Source organism: Oryza sativa, chromosome 4 (genome assembly GCF_034140825.1).
Source record: "Oryza sativa Japonica Group chromosome 4, ASM3414082v1".
NCBI lineage: Eukaryota > Viridiplantae > Streptophyta > Magnoliopsida > Poales > Poaceae > Oryza > Oryza sativa.
In genome coordinates, this window is record NC_089038.1 from 19030097 (window position 1) to 19056214 (window position 26118).

The 26118-nt window shown below is 43.4% G+C and overlaps 2 protein-coding genes and 1 long non-coding RNA gene across 5 annotated transcripts; all 3 read left to right on the plus strand.

Annotated features, from left to right (window-relative positions):
* The first annotated feature begins 263 nt into the window (after positions 1 to 263).
* On the plus strand, positions 264 to 5412 carry LOC4335634 (probable sodium/metabolite cotransporter BASS1, chloroplastic). 2 transcript variants are annotated; one of them, NM_001419252.1, is made up of 9 exons: positions 264 to 607; positions 922 to 1380; positions 2074 to 2162; positions 2539 to 2632; positions 2708 to 2741; positions 3597 to 3651; positions 3737 to 3820; positions 3895 to 4182; positions 4911 to 5411. In NM_001419252.1, the coding sequence occupies exons 2-9, from the start codon at positions 957 to 959 to the stop codon at positions 5061 to 5063; spliced, it is 1221 nt and encodes a 406-aa protein (NP_001406181.1). In that variant the 5' UTR covers positions 264 to 607; positions 922 to 956; the 3' UTR covers positions 5064 to 5411. The 2 variants fall into 2 exon arrangements, with proteins under 2 accessions (NP_001406181.1, XP_015633693.1); XM_015778207.3 differs by having other exon boundaries at positions 286 to 607; positions 934 to 1380; positions 4911 to 5412.
* Positions 5413 to 14925: 9513 nt separating this feature from the next.
* LOC4335635 (uncharacterized) lies at positions 14926 to 19081 on the plus strand. Of its 2 annotated transcripts, none has more exons than XM_015779632.3 (8): positions 14926 to 15354; positions 16095 to 16139; positions 16612 to 16726; positions 17081 to 17150; positions 17233 to 17281; positions 17756 to 17853; positions 18421 to 18559; positions 18698 to 19081. In XM_015779632.3, the coding sequence occupies exons 1-8, from the start codon at positions 14968 to 14970 to the stop codon at positions 18845 to 18847; spliced, it is 1053 nt and encodes a 350-aa protein (XP_015635118.3). In that variant the 5' UTR covers positions 14926 to 14967; the 3' UTR covers positions 18848 to 19081. The 2 variants fall into 2 exon arrangements, with proteins under 2 accessions (XP_015635118.3, XP_066165353.1); XM_066309256.1 differs by having other exon boundaries at positions 17087 to 17150.
* Positions 19082 to 22086: 3005 nt separating this feature from the next.
* LOC136356352 (uncharacterized) lies at positions 22087 to 22813 on the plus strand. The gene is made up of 2 exons (XR_010741087.1): positions 22087 to 22380; positions 22552 to 22813. It is a non-coding gene; the product is annotated as an uncharacterized lncRNA (long non-coding RNA).
* Positions 22814 to 26118: the final 3305 nt, after the last annotated feature.

Consider the following 26118-nt stretch of genomic DNA (forward strand, 5'->3'; position numbering starts at 1 on the left):
ATAATGAATTTGAATACGAGACTTTGCATATATGTGTATACTATTAGGAGTAAATGTTTTTTTTAGAATTTTTCGTGATATTTGCTAATTGGTGTGCATGTGGTGTGCACATTGTATACATAGGATATGTTATATCCTGATATGTTCCAATATACTCCATTCTTATAAATATACTATTAGTAGGAGTATATGCTTTAAAAAAATATCCATTCTTATAAATAAGCCCAATTAGGGAAAGAAAAAAAAAGAAAGACCAAAAATAGAATTTGCCCCCAACTCCTCCCCATTCCCAGATCCCCGGTCGCTCACTCGCTCTCCAGTCTCCACCTCCTCTCGACGCTCGACAGGAAGACGCGCCGCCGCCGCCGCCCATCCGACGCCGCGACGCCGACGTGCCGTGCGTCCGTGACGCCGCCGCCGCCAATCCCTCCCGCCTTCGCGTCGTGCCGCCGCGCCGTCGGTGGTCGCCCGTCACCCGTCGCCGGCTCGCCGCGTCTTTTGGGTGGCGCCGTCGCGCCTCGTATCCAATCCACCCCGCGCCGCGCCGCGCCGTGCCGCCGCCCCCAAGAGGCCGAGACGCCCAAGTCCCAACTCCCAACGGCCAAAGGTAACTAGTACTAACTATTGTCTTGCTAGACTGCTACTGACCTACTGTATGTAGTGCTGTGATTTTGGATTAGGAGCATTTTTTTTTACCATTTGAATCCAGGGATTGAGGGATGGTTGGTTGATTGCATATGTTTGAACATTGGATTTGAACCATGCTATATGTGACGGGACGAGCAAATGAGCATGTAGACTACTTATGCATTGCATTTGTGGCTATGAGAATGCTTAACCTGAACATGGACTATTTTCTCTAAGATGTTCACTATTTATATCATATACTTTGCTGAATCTTGGACTCACATTTGTTTCCAGTAATCGTTGAAGGTGACAGGTCAACATCCCACGTCATGCCTCTCCTCCGCCGGCCGCCGGCTGCTCCCCACCGCACCCCGATCCACCATGACAAGCGCCTTCACCTCTTCAGTACACACAACACCCGTCATAGAGCTACCGTCTCATCTCTCCCTGTCACCTGCCTTCGCATCCGATACAGCAGCAGCAACCCGGTTCGACACCTTTGTGGCATTCCGTCGAGCAGGTGCCATGCGGCTGCTGATCCGGCGCCCTCCAAGATACCAGGAGGTGGCAGCGGTGCATTGGAGGCTGGAGTTGTAGGTTGGCGGGATCTGCTTTTGCAGGTTGGCGAGGTGCTGTCGCTTGGGTTCCCAGTGTGGGTGGCGTCCGCTTGCGCCGTTGCGCTTTGGCGGCCACCGGCCTTCCTCTGGGTCAGTCCCATGGCCCAGATTGTCGGCATTTCCTTTACCATGCTGGGTCTGTACTATTCATCCCCTCTACTACTTAGTAGTTTCTACTTTCCTTCTGTGTTGTTGTATCACCATGCCTGCACTCAAAAAATCAATTTTGTTTGTGATGGTTCTAACATTGAAGATGGAAGTGTTAGCTTTACTACATATGCATAAAAGGTTTCTTCAATATACTCCCTCCGTTCCAAATTGATCTACATATTTCATAGGTACACCAAGATCAAGAAAAGCTAATAACTCTCTCATACTATATTTATTTTAGCAACAAACTCGATGCATGCACCATCCCCAATATTTCCTAGCCAATAGCAAATCAAGATATTGCATGTGGGTTATAAGTACTTGTGTGCATGGATGCATGCATCAATGTCCATTTACTCCAATGCACAAATAACGAATAGACTTAATAAATGAACACAAATATGTAGATCATTTAGGAATAACCTCAAAAAAACTATATGTAGATCAATTTGGAATGGAGGGGAGTAATTTTTAGCACATGTCACCTGAAACATCAAATATCAGAGATGGCTGGTTATACATAGATTGGTCATTGACAGACATGAAATTCTTTTCCTTATATTGTTGTCAATTTTATTCTTGAAGAGAGAAGGGTGCTGTGAACTGAATTTTCTTGTGCATGGCGGTTTAAGTTAGTTGAATTTTGTGACTGATATATAGTTGAATTTATTTTGTTCAGGAATGGGAATGACATTGACATTAGATGACCTGAAAACTGCACTATTGATGCCCAAGGAGTTAGCATCTGGGTTTTTACTTCAATACTCGGTCAGTTCCCAAACTTGCTGGCCACTTCATTTCATAACCTTACAGGCCATGAGATCATCATTTCAATTAAAAAACAAAATAGCTGCAGTTTTGGACTTGCCTATTACTAGAGGTGTAGGAACCTTTGTTGAATCATTTTCGTCAAAAAAAAGATCCTTTGTTGAATCAATGGACAGATGTTCTATACATTCATCAAGATTATCATGTGCAGCTGACATGCTATGCATTTAGAAAAAACCATATCGAATTCTTATTTGTTTGTACACTACCAGTGCAGAGGATCGTACATTTAAACTTCATTGTGATTATGCATGTTTTTGTGGTTTGCTGTTTCCATGTTATATCCAAAAGTCTAGAGCTAATGATTTATGTACAGGTGATGCCACTGTCAGGATTTCTCATCAGCAAGCTATTAAACTTACCATCCTATTATGCTGCTGGATTGATATTGGTGTCCTGTTGCCCTGGAGGTGTGCACACACTTTAGTCTTTTTGTTTATATTGGTGCCAGATTTTAAACTGAGAAAGGCAAATACTCTTTGCAGGCACAGCAAGCAACATTGTTACATATTTAGCAAGGTAATGAGAAAAAATATTAATGTACTCTCTCCATCCCACAATAAGGGCACTTCTAGTATTTGAATTTTGTCCCAAAAAGAGTGTACTTCTAGAGTACTACTTTTCCTTCCAATCATCCATCATTCAAATTTCTCCCCATCTTACCCCCAAGCACCCTTGGCTCCCAATCACCTCATTTAATGAGGGGCATCTAGGTCATTTCCCACCCCTGATAATGTTTTTTGAATCCTAGAAGTGCACTTATTGTGGGACAGAGGGAGTAGCAATCTTCATTTAGTCATGGCCTTGTTACAAAATGTTGGAAAATGTGTCAATCTGTTGATAATTTTTCACGCTGACTATGACACAAGCCTATGAAATAGGGAAAATTGCCAGAATTCGACAAAGTTGAGGTGCTTTGCAGATTTGCCACATGGTTGAGGGTAACTAGGGGGATATCCTCTCATTTGCCACATTATCACTTGAATTACCCAAAGTATCCCTGTCTTCTTCCTCTCTTACTGTCAAGTGGACCCCAGCAGCCAGTATCCTAACTATATGGTTGAATTAGTGGATCCCCGTGATGCATAAAACAGAAATGTAAACAAAATAACCTGTTCTCTAGCTGAGTAATAAATTTCAGGTGTATCTTGAATTAGACTGGAGTTCATTCTCTCCTTTGACTTTTGACACAAATGTATTTTCTATGAAATTGAGCATTTGCATCAAATTTCTATAGCAAAAATATTAGAAGATGCATTATTAACTGCACAATATGTGGACAAATTTGTGGCACTATGAGAGGACATCTTTCTGTTCTTTTTAGTATCATGAAAATGCACACAATTAACACAAATTAGCATCACTGTGTGGCAGGGGAAATGTTGCTCTTTCGGTACTGATGACAGCAGCAAGCACTTTTGCTGCAGCGGTAATGAACCACTCTCAGATCTGTTTTTATCTTTAAACTGAACTCCAAAAGCTCTTTTTTATGCTTTTGTAACTTCCTGATGCAGTTCTTAACTCCTCTTCTGACATCCAAACTGGCGGGACAATATGTTGCAGTAGATCCAATGGGATTGTTTGTGTCAACATCTCAGGTGCTGGAAATCAATCTGATGTTATACTGCTGAATTTCCTTACTCCTAGCTAAGTTGGATATACATGAACGCAGGTTGTCCTAGCACCTGTGCTACTTGGTGCTCTACTTAATCAGTACTGCAACGGTTTAGTTCAGTTAGTTTCTCCCTTGATGCCATTCATTGCTGTGGCAACTGTAGCTGTTCTTTGTGGCAATGCTATCGCACAGAATGCTTCAGCCATTCTATCATCCGGTCTACAAGTGGTTATGTCTGTTTGTTGGTTGCATGCATCTGGCTTTTTCTTTGGTTATGTTCTTTCTAGAACGATTGGCATCGATATCTCTTCATCACGAACAATCTCTATTGAGGTTGGCATGCAGGTAATTTCTTCCTTTTGTTTGCAACTTACAAGCAAATTTACAGTTCCTTCTCTTCCTAATTAAAAAAAGTGGCTTGTTGCTAAACCATGCCATGGTTTTCTAACTTAGATATTAATTTTGTCCTGTTGTCATGCCATGCCTTTGGAATAAACATGTCCAGATTGTTTTAACATTGCAACTAATCCATGTCCATATTCGTACTAGGATGTGTCACGTCCCTCCAAAATCCCTTATGTTATGGGACGGATGGAGTATTTCTATAACGGAAGTCTCATTATTTGTACTCCTTTAAAAGGACTCCAATGGTGGTGGCAGTGAATCTGCCACTTCATCTACTCCTGCTGCAATTTTTACATGTTACCCCTTGAACTTCTTAATATTACATAACAACTAAATCTAAATAGATGGCCACATATAAAATTAATGTGGATAGGGAGAATGTGGGTAACATATTTCATGGAAAATATGATTTATTTATTTTAGAAAATATTGTGATATTTTTCCTTTTATCCGCAGCAAAGCACAGACATTTAGCTTACCATGTTACAATTGAGATTGCAACTCATGCTTGTATTAGGATATTATTAAAATGAACTATTGCTAGAAAGCCATACGCGCATACATATACGTCCTATCATTTTCCCATTGCAACCTATGGAACAAATGTCATACTCTTACCATCATTCATGTATCAGTTCATTTTCTTTGCATGATTTTCCTGCCTGCAGAATTCGGTGCTGGGTGTAGTTCTTGCGAGCAAGCATTTTGGAAATCCTCTCACAGCAGTTCCCTGTGCTGTTTCTAGCGTCTGCCATTCGGTGTATGGTAGCCTTTTAGCTGGAATCTGGAGGTCTTTGCCCCCAAATGACAAGGGCCAGTAATGCGTCCTTGACCATGAGATGTCAAGCTGTTATGCCACCAGCAGAAGCCCTCTTAGTCTGCCATCTGCTGCAATAAACACCATGCTTTCATGATTAGCGTCCAGCTTGAACCAGATAGGTGTTGTATTTATTTTTCAATCTGCTTCAGTAAGCACCATGTCTTCATGTTTAGCGTCCAGCTTGAACCAGATAGGTCTTCATTTATCTCGATCATTTTGCATTCAAATCTTGAACTTGGGCATATTCCTGCGCATGGTTGCCTTAAACAGAACTAGCAATAAACGCGCGCTATACTGTGCGCAGACCATGAATGCATGAAATGAAAAGAAAAAGAAGAGATTTCCGAACAGAGAATCTACTCCACGGCTTTCCGTTGTAACGGGAGAACTTAAACTTGCAATTACCGATAGCGACGCGATTAATTAGTGTATAAACCGTTTTTCTGAACAGAAGCGTTTAGTGCCTGCTTCATTTTCCTCCACCCACCCGTGACTCTTGGAAAAATGGTGGCGTTCTAGATGACTTCATCAGTGTCGTTGCCATTCACGGCGGCGGCGAATCTCCAGCGGCTTCCGTCGTCCTCGCCGTCGCTTACGCGCGGCGGTGCTTCGCCGGCGTCTTGCTCTCCCTCCTCCACCGGCGACAGGGAAGACGGCGTCGCGCGGAGCTGCTCCCGCCGGCTCAAGAACGTGCGGCACAGCGGCAAAGCAGCGTGCGAGCTCTCGCGTCGTCGCGCCCCTGCCGACGAGGACCGCGAGCTCCTCCGTCCCTCTACCTTCCATCGTCACTCCCCTCCGTCAATCCGCCTCCTCATGCCGCCAGTGCTACGCCGCTACTTTGCTTCCCTTCCTTCGATACCTGCAGGTACCTCTCGCACTCCATTCCACTCTGACTGATTTCTCCACCCCCCTCCCCCCACGTTGGCAGTGCTTCACAGCCGCTTTGCATCCCTTCCTCATGTGTATTTTTCTATTTTTTTTGCTTGTGATTTCCTTGCTGATTTTTTCTCCAGCTTATATGGACAGTATCGATTCCCCTGTCCTATCATCTTGAATCCTCCAATTCTATAGGTACCAAGTACCACACACCATGCCCCATGCAGTTAGTACCATACTGATACCAGGTATCAGGTACCAGGTATCAGGTATGAGTACCAGGTATCCGGTAGCTAGTATTAGGTATCAGGTACCAGGTACCAGCCTGTGCTGTGCTGCTCCGGCTGCAGAGGAGCGACACCGGCGATGAGGTTGTTGAGATTATGGGCATATAATGATTTAATTTATTCCATAAATAAATCATGACATTACAGATGAAAACTAGCATGAACGCATCATTAGATCTACACATGTAAACTACGCAGAATAACATGAACAGATCAAATATGCGCAACATATTGAACACGTACCGAGGTGACGAAAAGACCGGCTGCTTGGTCGAAACTTTTCGCAGGTGTCTACGAAGGCACGAAACACGCGAGCGAAGAGGAAGGCGAGCCGTCGCGAACGAACAGGGAGCAGTCGCGCGAAGCGCTTCCCAAAAACCTTATTGCCGCCTTCTCCCGGTGCAGGACGTCAAAGGCAGAGGTTCCGGAGACCTGCTCTCCTGATCGCTGGTGCACGCCGGCGAGCGGGATGGAGTAGTCTACGAGCGACGGCGCAGTACAGAGTAGGAGGCAAACCCTAGATTGATTTTTGCATATATTGCGTGAAGACGGCGGGTCGGTTTATATAGAGAAGGGTCGCTTGATCAGGGCGCCCGCACGATCTCTACTGCGCGTAACCGAACCGGATAAGTCGCGCGTAACTTATCCGGACTCCACGCCGTTTGCACGCACCGGATTTTTCGGAACGTTTCCAAAACAAAACGAATCCGAATTTGCAGCAAAACAAAACTGCAAAAGGAGGCTGCATCTGCGCAAGGGTGAGGAGCCAATTTTTCGGACCATTCGACGCGTACGTCGTGCACGCGCGCCGCCTGCCCTGCCCTGCCCTGCCAGGCGAGGCGAGGCGAGCGAGCGCGCGCGTGTGTTTCCCCTCTTCTCTCCACCACACATGCTTCAAGTGGCTAGGAGGGCATCCTCCCTTTTAAGGAGGTCCCCCTCTCCTAGAATAAGCAAGGTGGTACTAAACTCCACATGCATGCCATCCCATGAGGTGGGCTTTTGTGATTTTCCAAAGAATTAATCTTCGAGTGGGCTAAGGCCCATTCATTAATTCCAACAATCCCCCACCAAATCTCAAAATCCCACTGAGATTTGCCTTTTCCAATGTACTGTTTATATACCAGCGGTTCGATGGAGACCAATTAAGGTTGAACATCCATCTAGAACTCCAAGCTACACTTACTCACAACTTGAACAATGGACTACGCCTTGAATTGCAAGTCTTGTGCAAGCAAGTTTCACTCAAAGTCTTATCTGGTACTAGACCGTCTGTAGACTACCCCTCGGGTGGAGCGTATAAGTCATACTCCTAGGTCTTTAGTAAGCTTCCTAGAAGATTCACCCAAAATCTTCATAGACTGCGACCAACAGTCAAGCTCACAAAGGTGAGTTCCTTCAAGAATGCTCTGCAGGACAACATCTTTGCTAATTAAAGCCAACAGAACTCATTAAGGCATAGCCAACCTGCCTTGCAGCTCACGAGAGTATATGCATCTTCACTTGGATAGGGTATATATATTGGTACTCTCCTCTAGTTTATTAATGGTTTGTTCTTCCCAGGATCTAATTCACGGGATCTCCGATCACATAGACTGGGTTACCACCATAGTATAACTCACATGGGTCTCAAACCCATCTCCTTCGATGCATTGTCTATCACATTTCGTGATAGTCCCTTCGTGAAGGGATCTGCCAGGTTTCTCGCTGTTTGGATGTAATCCAACGTTATAACTCCGGAGTTTCTTAATTTCCTGACAGACTTCAATCGTCTTTTCACATGTCTAGACGATTTCATATTATCCTTAGAACTATTCACTTTGACAATTACCGTTTGATTGTCACAGTTCATAAGGATAGCCGGCACCGGTTTTTCAACAACAGGCAGATCCATTAATAGATCACGCAGCCATTCTGCCTCAACAGTAGCAGTATCCAGTGCCGTTAGCTCTGCTTCCATGGTTGACCTCGTCAAAATTGTCTGTTTGCAAGACCTCCATGAAACAGCACCACCACCCAGTGTGAATACATATCCACTAGTGGCTTTGATCTCATCCACATCAGAGATCCAGTTAGAATCACTATAACCCTCCAGTACCGCAGGATACCCAGTATAGTGAAGCCCCAATTCCACAGTACCTTTCAGATAGCGCATTACTCGCTCAAGCGCACGCCAGTGATCATCTCCCGGATTAGAAGTAAATCGGCTCAACTTGCTCACAGCAAAGGAGATATCAGGCCTAGTTGCACTAGCCAGGTACATCAACGAGCCAATGATTTGGGAGTATTCCAGTTGATTCCTAGCAATTCTCTTGTTCTTGCGAAGCAACAAGCTAGGATCATAAGGTGTTGGAGAAGGCTTACTATCAATGTAGCCAAAGCGATTCAAGATCTTCTCCACATAATGGGACTGCAAGAGAGTAATCCCATTCTCACCTCTAATTAGCTTAATGTTTAAGATAACATCAGCTACTCCCAAATCTTTCATATCAAAATTTTGAGACAAGAATGATTTAACCTCATTTATCACCTCAAGGTTTGTCCCAAATATCAGTATGTCGTCAACATACAAGCACAAAATAACTCCCTCACCCCCACCATGGCGATAGTACACACATTTATCTGCCTCATTGACTGCAAAGCCTGCAGATGTCAATGTTTTGTCAAATTTCTCATGCCATTGCTTAGGAGCTTGTTTCAGACCATACAAAGACTTCAACAATTTGCACACTTTGCCTTCTTGACCTTCAACTACAAACCCATCAGGTTGATCCATATAGATCTCCTCATCCAGCTCTCCATTAAGAAAAGCTGTCTTAACGTCCATTTGATGAACGAGAAGACCATGTGAGGCTGCTAGGGAAAGTAGCACACGAATTGTGGTCAATCTAGCAACAGGTGAGTAAGTGTCAAAGAAATCTTCGCCTTCTTTCTGAGTATAGCCCTTAGCAACAAGCCGAGCCTTGTACTTTTCAATAGTACCGTCAGGCCTAAGCTTCTTCTTGAACACCCACTTGCACCCCACAGGTTTACACCCATAGGGTCGCTCTGTCACCTCCCAAGTCCCGTTAGCGATAATGGAATCCATTTCACTACGGACAGCCTCCTTCCAGTAGTCTGCATCAGGAGATGCATATGCTTCTGAAATTGACTTAGGAGTGTCATCCACGAGGTACACGGTGAAATCATCACCAAAAGACTTAGCCGTCCTTTGTCTCTTACTCCTTCGAGGAGCTTCACTGACATCCTCCTCAGAGACAAGTTCATGTGTATGTTCAGTTTGTTCTGGTGGTGTGATTGAACTGGGAATTATTTCAGAGGGTTGGTTCGAACCACTATGTGTATCCTTCATTGGGAAAAAGCTCTCAAAGAAGGTAGCATCACGAGACTCCATAATTGTACCAACATGCATGTCCGGTACCTCGGATTTAACTATTAAAAATCTATAGGCAATGCTATGATGAGCATATCCTAGAAAAACACAGTCCACAGTCTTAGGTCCAAGTTTGCGCTTCTTCGTTATTGGTACATTGACTTTCGCCAAGCACCCCCATGTGCGCAAATAAGAAAGTGATGGTTTTCTACCAATCCATATCTCATATGGTGTTTTGTCCTTATTTCTGTTAGGAACTCTGTTTAACACATGATTTGAGGTCAACAATGCCTCCCCCCACCATGCCTTAGGCAGTCCCGCGGTGTCCAACATGGCATTCACCAAGTCAGTCAGTGTGCGGTTCTTCCTTTCAGCAATCCCATTAGACTCGGGAGAATAGGGAGGCGTCCTCTCATGTATGATGCCATGTTCCTCACAGAATAAGTCAAACTCGTTCGAGAAAAACTCTCCACCACGATCAGACCTAAGCCTTTTTATCTTTCTGTCAAGTTGATTTTCAACTTCTGCCTTATAAATTTTAAAATAGTCTAGAGCCTCGTCTTTCGTTTTCAACAAGTACACATAGCAAAATCTAGTAGCATCATCAATCAATGTCATGAAATATCGTTTTCCACCCTTCGTCAACACCCCATTCATTTCACAAAGATCTGAATGTAGGAGTTCTAGTGGTGCCAAGTTTCTCTCCTCGGCAGCCTTGTGAGGCTTGCGAGGTTGCTTCGATTGCACACAACTATGGCACTTAGAACCTTTGACAATGTAAAACTTAGAAATTAAACACATGCTGGAAAGCCGAGACATCAAGCCAAAATTAATATGACATAAACGTGAATGCCAAACATTAGCCTCATCATCCACACTGCCACAAATATGGTTCACAGACTTATTGCAGAAATCAGAAAGGGAAAAGCGGAACAGGCCTCCGCACTCATAACCTTTACCAATAAAATATCCATGTTTAGACACGACTACTTTATTAGACTCAAAAACCAACTTAAATCCGTCTCTAGTCAGACGGGAGCCACTAACAAGATTCCTGTCGATAGAAGGGACATGCTGCACGTTCTTCAGCTGCACGATCTTTCCCGAAGTAAACTTCAGATCTACCGTGCCAACACCATGAACAGAAGCATGTGACCCATTCCCCATTAGGACGGTGGAACCCCGTGCGACCTGATAAGAAGAAAACAATGAGATGTCAGCACAAACATGTACATTGGCCCCAATATCAACCCTCCAATTAGTAGATTGATTAACTGAAAAAACAGTAGGTAAATTACCATACCCGCTTCCATCTCCAGTGTTGCCAATGGTCACATTAGCAGACTTAGAAGTCTGCCCTGCAGGTGCCTTCATCCCCTTGCGTTGTGGACACTTCCTAGCCAGATGACCAACTTGGCCACACACAAAGCAAGTCCTCTCATCCTGATTAGGATTGTTGTTGTTCTTCTTCTGCTTCTTGAAGTTGGTGGTCTGCTGAGCTTTGTATTTCCCCTTGCTCTTGTTCTGGGCCTTGTGCACAACATTGGCACTGGACTGCCCACCATCGCCCTTAGACGCGGCATCTTTTTCCCGAGCTTTCTCCTCAACATCAAGAGACGCAATCAACCCCTCAACGGAGTATTCCTGTCTCTTGTGTTTGAGTGCAGTACCGAAACTCCTCCAAGATGGAGGTAGTTTTGCAATAATGCACCCGGCCACAAATTTGTCGGGTAAGACACACTTAAGGAGTTCGAGTTCCTTAGCCATGGTTTGTATCTCATGAGCCTGTTCGACTACAGAACGGTTGTCAGCCATTTTGTAGTCATGAAACTGCTCCATGATATACAGATCATTGCTAGCATCAGTAGCACCGAATTTAGTATTCAGTGCATCCCACAACTCCTTAGCGTCGGTCATATGCATATACACCTCGACCAGACGATCGCCAAGAACGCTAAGAATGCATCCCACAAAGAGAGTAGTGGCTTCCTCGAATTGCTTCTGCTGTTCAGCAGTAAGAACTCCTTCAGGTTTGCCAGTACTCACCCAGAAGCATTTCATAGCTGTCAGCCACAGAGTGACCCTAATCTGCCATCTCTTAAAATGCACACCGGTGAATTTATCCGGCCTCAGTGCATCGGCAAAACCAGCCATAGTAAAATCACAGTGCCTATAATAAGGTTTTTGGATTGTTGAGATTATGGGCATATAATGATTTAATTTATTCCATAAATAAATCATGACATTACAGATGAAAACTAGCATGAACGCATCATTAGATCTACACATGTAAACTACGCAGAATAACATGAACAGATCAAATATGCGCAACATATTGAACACGTACCGAGGTGACGAAAAGACCGGCTGCTTGGTCGAAACTTTTCGCAGGTGTCTACGAAGGCACGAAACACGCGAGCGAAGAGAAAGGCGAGCCGTCGCGAACGAACAGGGAGCAGTCGCGCGAAGCGCTTCCCAAAAACCTTATTGCCGCCTTCTCCCGGTGCAGGACGTCAAAGGCAGAGGTTCCGGAGACCTGCTCTCCCGATCGCTGGTGCACGCCGGCGAGCGGGATGGAGTAGTCTACGAGCGACGGCGCAGTACAGAGTAGGAGGCAAACCCTAGATTGATTTTTGCATATATTGCGTGAAGACGGCGGGTCGGTTTATATAGAGAAGGGTCGCTTGATCAGGGCGCCCGCACGATCTCTACTGCGCGTAACCGAACCGGATAAGTCGCGCGTAACTTATCCGGACTCCACGCCGTTTGCACGCACCGGATTTTTCGGAACGTTTCCAAAACAAAACGAATCCGAATTTGCAGCAAAACAAAACTGCAAAAGGAGGCTGCATCTGCGCAAGGGTGAGGAGCCAATTTTTCGGACCATTCGACGCGTACGTCGTGCACGCGCGCCGCCTGCCCTGCCAGGCGAGGCGAGGCGAGCGAGCGCGCGCGCGTGTTTCCCCTCTTCTCTCCACCACACATGCTTCAAGTGGCTAGGAGGGCATCCTCCCTTTTAAGGAGGTTCCCCTCTCCTAGAATAAGCAAGGTGGTACTAAACTCCACATGCATGCCATCCCATGAGGTGGGCTTTTGTGATTTTCCAAAGAATTAATCTTCGAGTGGGCTAAGGCCCATTCATTAATTCCAACAGAGGTATCACGCGCGCGATACCGAGTAGGAACCGGATAGGTATCGTGCCTCTGGTACCTCTAGTACATGGTACCAGGTACCAGGGGAGCACACGTGGAATCTCACCTATACAAAAGAAAGGAAAGGGATAAGTCACTTAAAGTATCCCGTAGCAACGGGATCCCATTGTGTAGCTGCCCTCGTTTCCGAAACATTGAAGAAGCGATCTTCCATGAGGCCGTTTGGCATGCTCGTATTGTAACATCAAGCTCTGTAGGCTATTCATTTGATTTACACGTGATATAGGAGATGTAACATTAGTTTACATTAGTTTTGCAATCACATCTATCTAATTGGAAAGTAAAACTCAATAGCAACCAGGACGAGCCACGTCATCTGTTAAATAATGGCAGTTGGATCCATAAAATGACAAAATAGCAAGGATTCTTCGTCATCTGTTAAATAATGGCAGTTGGATCCATAAAATGACAAAATAGCAAGGAACAATCCTAGCCATTGAAATGAGGAAGTAAAATACAATGAGAGAGAAGGAACAGTCAGGGTTAAACTTTTCGATTTCAAGCTACTCATTGCCTCATGGTTAAACTTTTCGATTTCAAAGAAAAACCGCTCCTCAGCGGTTTACCGAAATCCGACCGAAAACCAGTAAAAATTGATAACTTTCCATCAATACCGTATGAAAACGGGCTAATACTGATCGATTTTCACAAACCGAGATCTAGCGGTTTTACGAAAACCCCACGAAATTCCATCGGTTTTGTAAACCCGGTCTCATTGCCCTAGTTGATCGACCCAAACAGTCCTTTGCACCAGATTACCAATCAAATAATTTATAATTCTAAAAGAGGGAAAAAAATTATTCTACATATGATAATTTAAATCAGTTAGCAACAACCAAAACTACGTATATATACACCCATATGTATGAAGTTGTTTTAAGTATCAGATAAATTTACTTTTTAAGTTTATTATAATTAAAACTTAGGCAAAATTTGCTATAGTACACTCAAAAAATGTGTAATTAACCGTAGGATACCGTAAAAACGTGAATTGGCTGTAGGACACCGAAAAAAATGATAATTAGCTACTAGACACCGGTGACATTATTTTTATTATTTTTGATGGAAACGGGAAGTTAAAGAATGGTAAAAGTACCGAAATGCCCCCGTGTCGTTTTGCTCCAGTTTCTGGTCCTTGACGTCGAGCTGCTGCGCAGCGCGGGTGTCCGCGGCGGCGGTGGCGAGGGAGCAGGCGGAGAGTGCGGCACAGCACAACGAGAAGGTGGAGCTGGAGCGACGCTGCGTGACGGCGCGACGGAGAAGGACAGTGCGCGCGAGAAAAGAGCACCGCGGCCGGGCGGCACGATGCGGGTGCGCAGAGACCATGCCTGGGTGAGGAGGGGGTTGCCGGCGCTGGATTCGGGTGCAGGCACGGCCGACTACGGGCCCGTGCGCGGCGTGGTGCGGAAGCGGCGCGATTGCGGTGTGGCTGGCGACGACGGCCTTGCTGCGACGCAGGCACGGTGGTCGGCGTCATGCGGGGCTGCTCGGCTAGGTAGTGCACTGGCCGTGCGAGATGGCGCCGCGCCGGGTGTGCAGCAGCTTGCGGCAACTCGTGGCCGCGATGGGGCGCGTGGGTGCAGGCAGCGGCTAGCGGCCAGCAGCTCGCGGTGCAGTGCCGTGCAAGGCACAGCCGATGGGCAGCAGTTCTTCGTCGTCATGTGGCCCGCCCAAAGTTGTGTCTGCTCCGTTCATGCAACGGAGACGAACCGCGTGACGGCGAGGCGTGCGTCGGTGCGGCGGAGAAGGACGGCGTCGGCGGCGCTGCAGCACGGTGTGTCTCGTCGGGAGGAAGAGAACAAGAAAATAGAAGAGAGGCTGACATCCTTGACCCACATAATCGTTGACCTGGCTAGACTCATAGGGCAATTTAGTCTTTTACGATTGTTTCTCTCTCCCTGTTGTTTGGAAATAATAAAATAATGTATTCCGTGTCTAGTAGCTAATTACTACTTTTTTGCGATATCCTATAGCCAATTTACGTTTTTTCGGTGTCCCATAGCTAATTACATATCTTTTTGAGTGTTCTGAAGTAAATTTTGCCAAAAACGTAATTAATCATATGTTAATTTTTTTAATGATTAAAGTATTTATGTTTGGGTCGTCAACCCCGCGAGCAGAGCAGCCGTCATCCGCATCGGCACATCCTCCTCACCAAAAATGCCACCACCCATGGCCATGGCGACCCCCGCCGCCTCCGCCACCCTCACCCTCCTCCTCCCCGCCTCGCCGCCAATGCGGCTGCGCGCGCGGCGGCCGCCGGCAAGGACGAGCAGGAGCAGGCCCCTCCTCCTCCGCGCGTCGTGCGCCTACGCGCTCCGGGAGGGGCAGTCGCAGCGGTTCCACCGCCTGCCCTGCGGCCTCGACCTCGAGGTTATCGCCCAGCAGCCGCCTGCCCCGGCCACGGGCGGTGGCGGCGCCGCCGCGAGGCCGCCGCTGGTGTTCGTGCACGGGAGCTTCCACGCGGCGTGGTGCTGGGCGGAGCACTGGCTCCCCTTCTTCTCCAGCGCCGGGTTCCCCTGCTACGCGCTCAGCCTCCGCGCCCAGGTCAGGTGGAGTCACTTGTGTACACCCCGCGAAGTGTTTGTTGAAATGTCTTAATGGGGAGGAGGATCATTGCTTCATGGCCCTCATGGCTGTGGTGTTGGACTATTTTACTTCTAGCCATTCTAGGCGCTGGCAGAAACACGCGTATCTCCGTCTCCTAAACCGAAAGTTAAAAACATTTGACAAAAAAATAATAATCCTATTGATTGATCGTTTTACGGTTTGAGAACAGAAAACCTAGACAACGGTATCCCGTTGGAATATGATACCCTTCTATGAGACAGTACCTAATACCTGATACCTATTGTGGTACTAGCTGCATGGTACCCTGATACCTGTTACCCGGTACATATGATATCTAGGACCTGATATCTGTGATACTCGTGCAAGAGAATAGTTAATATGTCTATCCCGTTGCAACGGGATCCCGTTTTGTAGCAGCGCTCTTTTAGAATGCCTATATATTAGCCAAGCCAAGTAAAACAGCGTGGCATTACTCACATTTCAGTTAAAAAAATGCAGTTTATGCAACTATGGGGTCTATGTGTGTGCACTTTAATCTTAAGGATATGAATCATAGCGTGTCTGTTGCTGCCCAGTCTTGATACTGCTCTCTGCTCTGTAGAGCATTCGACACTTTCAGTTTTTGAGTAATGACTGATCGCATGTCTTGATTTTTGATTGTCCGACTGTTTTTCCTTGGTATGTAATGCTTCATTGACTTGGTTGTGCTGTTGCAGGGTGAAAGTAGCGTTCCGCCAGAAAAAGTGGCTGGCACACTTGAGGTAATTCTGAGAAACATAATCGGACTGAATTCTCCAACTCTGAAATATTGCTATGTGTTATGTACTAGATGGTTAATGTTGATGCATGCCATTTGAGGATTTTTCTACTCCTCTGGGTGGCAATTGGGGATTTGCCACTCATGTGTCTATTGACTTGTGGGACCAGGACACACTTGTCAATGAGATAGGGTGGCAAACTGGCAAATCCTCGTTTTCCACCACCTTTGGAGTAACTTTCATATATCTAAGATATATGATTAATTTCAGCTGACCTTTCATTAGATGTTTTTTGTTAATTATAAATATCATATGAAATAAATATATTAGGAGATATCAAGCTAGTACATTCAGCAGAGTTGCATAGATGTGTCACTTGAGAAAATTAGTATGTTGTAACAAATATTTTTTTATTAGGGTATTCCATTTCACCATCTCAATATAGTTGGTCCAATATTAAATTAACTTGCAGTAGACGCATACTGGCGATATTGCTGATTTCATCCGGAAGGAGGTTTCCCTGCCACCTGTATTGATTGGACATTCATTTGGAGGCTTGATTGTGCAGCAATATATATCTTGTTTGGGAGGTATGCCCTCTCAATGATCGAAAAAATTCCTGTAACCTATGTATTAAACCTGGTGATTCTTTGTGTTCTTAATATTTTTCAGTTCTTCTTAACTGAATTTTCATCATCAAGAGCCTTAAAAGTTCCAATCACATAGATATGCCAAACTGCCAATTACTATAAGGTTTCTCAATGGATTCTTGATTACTTAAATTAGTAATAAAAAATGTGAGTTATTCTGTGAACTGAAGGGAATGAGTGGTAGTGGTACTGGTACCTATGTTCTGATGTAGCAGCTTATGGTCTGAGCTTGTGGCAGTAATAGTTGTTTTATTTCATGCAAAAGTTAATCATTATTAACTTTTTTATTCCAAGGTTCAGAACTTCTGCATCCAAAGCTTGCTGGTGCTGTTCTTGTATGCTCTGTGCCTCCCTCAGGAAATAGGTATTTCTCATCTAACTCACTGCAATGTTACATCTTTGTCTTACATAACTGGGTTTAACTCCTTTGTGTTATCTATCTACAGTGGGTTGGTGTGGCGTTACCTTTTGACCAAACCAGTTGCTGCCATCAAGGTAAATTAACCTGATCTTTATCACTTGGCTCTCTTGAAATTCCATTCATTTTATCCTCTCGTGGAATTATGCTGAAACATTTATCCATTCCTGCCAATCACCTCTTTTTTATATATTTAAACTTCCTGCCAGTCACTTAACTACTTATACTACTATGCAACATGTGTCCTCCTTGTTGTTCAAGGAAATATAAGCAACCTATAATTAGATAAACTTTGTCATATTAATGTGATTGGTTTGGCTATGTAGTACCATGCTTACGTCTTGCTGGTAATCTGTTCACCTTGTTTCATAGCTTTGAACCCCTGATTCATCATTCCATTTTACAAATTATTATGTTAATAAGCAGTCGACTGCTATTGATATCACAATTATGGTCATCCACACCCAGAAGTGTATATGCCTCCTCATGCTGTTTGCAATTCCTTTATGCATTGTTGATGATATGTGAAATCTTAAGCATCTTTGAATCAGGTGACACTCAGCTTGGCTGCAAAACGATTTGCAAATTCGTTGTCCCTCTGTAAGGAAACATTTTTCTCGCCAGAGATGGATGATGACCTGGTCCAAAGGTATTCTTCATAGTAAATGACTTCATCTTTGTAAATTTAGGCCATATACCTGGAGGGAATCTTTTATATGGGTGGTAATGTACTAGTGAATTGGTCATTAGTCATTACTTGATACTATCTCCGTTTCAGGTTATAAGACTTTCTAGCATTGCACATATTTATATAGATGTTAATGAATCTAGACACGCATATATGTCTAGATTCATTAACATATATATGAATGTGGGCAATGCTAGAAAGTCTTATAATATGAAACAGATGAAGTAGTTGTTATTACTGTCACCTGAACTGGTTAACCTGGTATTTTATTATAATGACTTTTAGATGGATTAAAAAAGAATCAATAAATTAGAATCTGAACTAGGTGATCTTTTAGTTTGGTCCATTCTATAACATGCAAACATTGTTTTGGTGTATTGGCAGCGATAAGCAACCATCAATCCCCTGCCATCTGCTTAGTTACACACCAAAGATCCAGTTAATAATGACATCTATGGAAGAGCTTCTACATTTGAAATGTGTTTTTTTTTTCAATAATGACATATTATCTATGTCAATATCTTGAAGGTACCAAGGGCTAATGAAGGACAGCTCAAAGTTACCACTATTTGACCTAAGGAAGCTCAATGCATCATTGCCTGTAGCTTCTGTGCCAAATAATACAGTAAACATCCTCGTTGTGGGCGCCAGCAGTGACTTCATTGTTGTAAGGGACACACGCACCCCCCCCCCCCCAAAAAAAAAACTCTCTTTCTCTCTGTAGATACCGTATTTATTTCTTTACAGTTGTATAGTGTAAACTTGTTTGCATTCCACCTTGACTGTTTCATTTTCCTTGATTTAGGATGCTGAAGGGCTTTCAGAAACTGCAAGATTTTATAATGTGCAACCAGTCTGCATCGAAGGGATAGCCCATGATATGATGCTTGATTGCTCGTGGGATAAAGGAGCTGGGATTATCTTGTCATGGCTGGAGAAACTTACACCAAGATAAATCTTTTGTATTTTTTAAGACCTGTTTCTACATTTTGTAGCCCTTGTTCATTTTCAAATGTAGAATCTTTGGTTGATAGGCAGTTTAGTTAGTGCTCTTCAGTTTTTTTTGTATTATTATTTGATTGAATAAATTTAAGCATGCTTAGTGAACAATACTGCATGAATTGCTAGACTGATTTATCCCGTCACTGTTAGTTATTTTTATTTTTAATGCTAAAATGCTTCATGAACACTGGCTATTATTTGCAAGAGTTATGTGTTGCGATACAACAAAGATGTATGGATGTGAATTGGTAAGAAACACTTTTGTTCAAACATGTACTCCGTAACATATGTTTCCTTGAAAGTACTCTCAGCCATGAAAAGACGGAAATCAAAGACACTCTTTCATGTTTATAGCTATTATCTTTCTTCTTTGTGCTACGGTGTTCTCCTGTTTTGGTGATTCTGGATCACACCATTCACACAGCTAGTGCCATTTATGATCCAGAATGTACAAATGGAATTTCCTCTCTTTTGCATGTCATATTAGTAGTATGAAGTTGATTAAACCCATGGTCTTACCATACTCATTTAAGTCGTACTCTCTCCGTCCCTCTGATTAAGGCTCGCTTAAACTTAGCTTGGTCTTTAAAATTAATCTTTAACTTTACAATTCTCAAATAAAGTATAAAATAAATTCATATTATATAAAAGTAAATTCTAATATCATTGCAATGATATTATTTTTATCAAATAAAATTTAATTTATAATAAAATACTATTGATCAAATATGAATTTTTATATTATCGAGTGGGACGGAGGAGTAGCTGTCTGCATGCATAATTTTCTGTGGCCCTGTGGTAGACAGAGTTTTTCTTACCCTTTTTTATTTCAATTATAAAATCAAAACCCCAGTCACTAAATATTTAAAACAATTTCTTGACAACGGTGCGATGAGTATTGCCACACCATGAACAGTGGCGCGTCGAGCAACTATAGCAACTTGAACAGTGGGGGCCTCCAAATTTTTACCATAGCAACATGCGTTTCTACTGCAACAGGAAGTCCTTGGTTTTTAGTATAGTAGAACCCTAGTATAAATGATATGATACCACTTAGCCAGTGAATCAACTACACATACTCGAACAATTAATTTCTTTGGAAGATTTGCTTGAAACCACAGGTATATTTTCCCATTTAATAGTCCTTTTAAATGCCTTGGCAATCCAAAACTCCTCTTCTCTTGTATTAATGTGCACCTACTTTTTTTTTCATTTTTTTTGCTAGGAGCATATGAATATATCCATTCCTGCAACATCATCATCCAAATCTCCTATAAATCCCAGACCATTGCCCCCCTAGAACACTACCCTTCACCTTCATCACTAATATACAGTGCCAAAAAAAAAATGGCTCCAAGAAACGCCGCGTGTCGATCATTCTCCTCGCCGTCGCCGTCGCCGTGGTTCCTCTCGCCGCCGCCGTCGCAGGTAATAACAACATGCAAATCGTACCAACTACCAGTGACCAGCCGGCCGGCGGCGAGAGCACCGCCGTCGTCGCCGAGGCGTTGATCATCAGTCGGCCACCATGGGAAGGCGGCGGGGTGGCCGGCGGCGCGCAGGCGATGAGCGAGTGCATGGAGAAGACGCTGTACACGGGGCCGTGCCTGGAGGCGCTGTGCACGGCGGCGTGCATCCTGGAGCTCAACAACGGCGGCCACTGCCGAGGCGGCTTCTTGTTTTTCAAGAAATGCAGCTGCTTCTTGTGCTTCTAGTTGTATTGTACCTGTACCGCGCGCGCGCGCGCGAGGGGCCGAGTAATTAGTTAAATCCGTGTGGTCTAAGTTTGTGGATTCAATTTTTATTAGTAACAGAAAGAGGGCGAATGAAATGATGAATAAGATTTTGTTTTTTGTTAGTATAACATGTTTTTGTTTTGGTTGGCTAAAATTTGCCGGATATATATATATTGATTGGACAATGTGTTTGTGGATGGTGGAATGGTCAATCATATCTAATATCTTAGATGAAAGTTAAATGCAAATGAATAATGAATGATTAAGGACCTAAGTTAGGGCAACAACAATGTATATTATCAACATGGGTATCTAAATATATGAAAGCAACATGCTTTCTGAATGCAGGATGAGCCACATCATCTACAATGGTATGGACCGTTGGATGAACTGGTAAATGAAAATGCACAGTTAGATCATCATGCTCATCTATGACAGTGGAAACACATTGGACCAATCTGGATGCTTCCAGACTAAAGACCTCAAAAAGCAGAGAACTCATGTGCTTAGTCTATTTAACACTACCATTCAAAAAAGTATTTTTAACACTATATATATGTTTGCTTAATTAATCTCCTGACTAAATAAAGGGAAACAAATGAGGCCTTAGTCGTAAATTTGTGTTGAATTTATATGCAAGTTATAATGTATGGGAGTGTACATGTAAATGCTCTGTTATACTACTTTTGCTTGGTATTGGAGCAACACACAGCAACTGAGTAGTACGCACTACAATGCACATATGCACACCCTACACTTGCGAGCACTTAGTGTTATTGCTGTCTCTGTTCTAAAATATAATATAGGTATCTTTAACATTCAAATTTAGCGTAAAATATAGCTATTTCTACATCTACTCCCCCATCTTAACCAACATAGTCATATCCTATTTAATTTCTTTGCCTACTTTTTAATGCCAATCAATTACAGCATTCCTCCATTTACATCTCTAGCTACTGCATCAATCTCAAAATAAGTATTTCTATGATTCAAATTTTATATAGAAATCTAAGCATTTCTAGGACACCAATTTCAATGCATATTTAAGCATTTTTAACCAAATCATGTGTTTAGAAAGAGCCAATCGTAGTTCAAAATTTAATAGTAAGTGACTGAAATAGATCATTCCTTCTTAATCTTACTATTTACTAAACAAACTACAAATACTTATATATAGGAATTAATGGAGTATATTTGAGAACAAATAAATTATCGTACTTATGAAACTGGTACCTTCAATTAATGTCAGGATCAATGATCTAATTATATATGTAGGTTAGGTTAACGCTCAGTGTCGCGCAAAGCGCGACTAAGTGGCTAGATAGTGTGGAACAAAGTGACAGGCGGTAGTAGGAGGAGACCCCCTCCACAATACTTATTTTGGCGAGATGGAAGTAAGGTGGGGTCCATAAGGTAAAAAAAATCGGCACTCCTCAATTCCTTCACGCGAGTTCTGGATCGATCCCCAATTCCTCTCGTTGTTTCCACCGACGCTGCCAACCCCTCCGTCCCCACCTATCCATGCGGCAATCCACTCCCCTCACCCAAAAATTGATGTCGCAAACCCCTCCGCCCCTCTACTAACACCGGATTCCTCTCCCGCCACCCAATGCCGCAATCCCCTCTATATCTGCCACCCGATGCCGCATCCGCTCCACCCCCACCATCGACGCTGCAAACCCTTCCTTCTCTGCAACTAGGCGATGCTATCCCTTCATCCGACGCCATTATCTCCGTTACCCGACTATAGGTAAACTGTGGGGATTGGGGAAATTATGATTGGGAGAAAGTTTGGGGAGCCTTGGTTTAACAAGTTCATGAAACTTCTCTTGGAGGGATCCATCCCAGCTAGCAAAGATTCACAGAAATGTGTTTGTGTTGAAAAGAAATCTTGAGCCATCCCTGTTTTTTTTTTGTTAAGGATGAAGATGGCAAGAAGCACATACCATGCAACGGTTGGCTGGGGGAGGAGCAACGACAACTTGCAGTTTTAAATTTGTTGTCAAAAACACTGTGCACATGCCATTTTTTTTCCTTTGCTACTGGTAGTAGTGCTACTACCTGGTTGTAACTATGTACCACTCTCATAATGGTTAATACCAGGTAGTAAGTAGTCATTTAGTGCTTACTACTTGGGTTTTTATAACATTGTGGGTAGAGTTTCCCAAACCGTCGGGGCTAGAGTTACCGCACCCCGACGGTAAGCACGGCTACCGCGGTAACCGTGGCAAACAGTATGAAACCGTGTAAAATTTATCAAAATTTCAAATTATTTTTAAATTTATTTAAATTTAAGGAGGTTACAACGGTTTTCTTCTTACCGTACCCTCACAATAACCGCGTGGTTACCGGCGGTTTTGCAAACCCTAATTGTGGGTGCCCTTATGAGTAAAGTTTGATATCATGTCAATCATATCAAATGAAACATATTGATTTGGCTTTGTTGAGCAGAAACAGATAGCACATAAATAAGGAGAAGAAGCTTCTTTGACTTACTGTCCTATGACATGGGTTAATGATATATGACCCCAGAATCGTGAGATTCACATGTCAGCTACTTAAAATCAGAGTCGAGTACAATAAGTTAGAAGGAGCTGGTTCCAAATAAAGTGGTACCTATATGAAACAGTAATGGAATCCATAGTGGATTAAGGGCTTGCTTGGGGGGAGATTCTAGCTGTTGAAACTTCTGGCAGAATCAGAAGCTCCTCCAAACAGTCCAACTTTTAATCTAGATATTGAGAAGCTGTAGTTGTAGAATCTAAAAAATAAACTTGAAGTCATAAGCTGGGAAACCCACATTTTCCAGATTCTTATCAACCAACTACGTCTCAGAATCTTAAGCGAATAGAGCAGCTTAATTTGGGTTGAATGGCTTCAATCCAATCAGCCAACCGATGGGCTTGGCTCAAAAGCCATAACCCATGCAGCCATCCACCCACCAGATAACGGCCATGGTAAACCTCAAGCTACGAGAGGTGACAATACTAGCGAGGGTTCACAATCCGAACAAAAACCGACCGAACTTCTAGATAAAACAAACCACTCAGTTTCCCGATCAAATTCAATAAGGTTCACAATCCCAAATTTTCTCCCTTTATTTTTGCTTGTTTACCCATAACTTTTTGCCTGTTTACCCATGACTTTCGGTCTTTTAGATAATGGAAGCTTTATTTAGACTCAGTTAATTACATCAAGATGATACAATCAAACTGAGTCACCCCCGGCCTCTGCATAAAATGCACACCGCCAAAAAAGAAGAAAGAAATAACTAGAACATCTCCCAAGCACAAAAGTTTAACGGAAACATATATCTTAGTGGCTATCAATCCGTAGGCTAGACCGCCACCCATGCTCCTAGGTAAAAAAAACTCCTGTGCCACCTGGTCCAACTGTCGAGATACCACCGTATATCTTAGTGGCTATCAATCCATAGACTAAACTGCCACCCATGCTCCTGGGTAAAAAACTCCTGTGCCACCTGGTCCAAACGTCGAGATACCACTATAATAGTATCCCGCAGTCCCGGTTGGTGGAGGATAGCCCAGGTACGTAGCCACCGGGTAACTAAGGTGATAACCTGCAAAGGAGAAGACACCATCTTGTTATCAAAAATTACTCCATTCCTGCTTAGCCAAATGGACCAACACAGAGCTGTTGCACCCATCAAAAGCAGATTCCTCATTTCTTTGGGGACACATGATAGCCAACTCCCAAACATATGACCAACATTGCGAGGAGGTTTCAGATTAGAAGCCAAATGAATTATAGACCACACCAAGCGAGATAAGCGGCACTGAAAGAATAAATGTTGGATAGTTTCATCCTTGTGACAGAAACAACATGTCTTGCTGCCTTTCCAATTTCTGTTAGCAAGGTTGTCCTTGGGGAGAATTACGCCCCGACGTAAATACCAAAGGAAGATTTTAACTTTTAGGGGTACTTTCACCTTCCAAATCCGTCTATTGATATTCAGAACCTCGGTATGTGTTAGAGCTAGATAATGAGATTTGACTGAGAAGACCCCATTCGGGGTGAGGTTCCAGTGAAACTCATCTTGCTCCTGTACCAGAACCAAATCAGCTATGCGAGGCAATAGGTTATGCCAAGCAGCTAGTTTTGCACCAATTAAATCCCGTCGCCATGAAAAGCACGGGGGATTGGTTTGGAAAATCTGTGCGATAGTCGACTGTTTATGCCTAACTATGTTATAGAGACACGGATACTGTTCTCTTAACGAGGCATTACCCAACCATTTGTCTTCCCAGAACCTAACTTGGGAGCTGTCCCTAATCTTGAAGGATCCAAAACGGAAAAAATCATGTTTGACCTTCATAAGACTAGCCCAAAAATGTGAATCCCCCCGCTTTCCAATAGGCTTGAGATAAATGTTGTGATCCCAAATATTTATTGCGTAGCGGTTGTTGCCATATTCCATCGGTGGTAAGTAGTTTGTATAACCACTTACTAATCAACGCTTTATTCTTTATCTCGAGGTCATGAATTCCTAGCCCCCCTTGTTCTTTGGGACGACAAATAATGTCCCACTTAGCAAGCCGGTATTTCTTCTTATGTCCATCCCCTTGCCAATAAAACCTAGATCGAAGGTAATCAAGTTTTTTAAGTACCTCACTAGGAATTGCAAGGAATGACATCATATACATTGGGAGACTGCTAAGTACTGAGTTAATCAAAGTAAGTCGTCCTCCCAACGAAAGAAGTTTTCCTTTCCAGCTACTCAATTTCTTCTCAAATCTCTCGACCACTTCTTTCCATTCCGTATTTCTCAACTTCCTATAATGGATCGGAATGCCCAGATAACAGAATGGGAAGTTGCCGACCTGGCAGCCAAAGAGCTGGTTGTATTGATCACTATAATCAAGTGCTTCACCAAAACAATATAGTTCACTTTTATGAAAATTGATCTTAAGGCCCAACAACTGCTCGAAAGCTAGAAGCACTGATTTTATGTTATGAGCTTTTTCAAGGTCATGATTCATAAACATCACCGTGTCATCGGCATATTGTAGAATGGAGAGTCCCCCGTCAATCAAATGTGGTATGACTCCATCAATTTGCCCTTGTGTTTTGGCTCTGTTTATCAATGTGGCTAGCATATCAGCGATAAAGTTGAATAGGATTGGGGAGAGAGGGTCTCCTTGCCGAAGGCCCTTTTTAGTCTGAAAAAAGGCCCGACGTCATCATTGACTTTGACTGCCACGCTTCCCTCGGAAATGAAAGACTCAATCCAAGATATCCACTTGGGCGAAAAACCTTTCATACGCAGAGTTTGTAGCAGAAAAGGCCATTTAACCTTGTCATACGCCTTTTCGAAGTCAATTTTGAATATCACCCCACTCAACTTCTTCCTATGTATTTCATGAACTGTTTCATGTATAATGACGACTTCATCTAAAATATTTCGTCCACGCATGAAAGCTGTTTGGGTCGGGTTCACTAAATAGTCAGCAACCGAGCCAATTCGGTT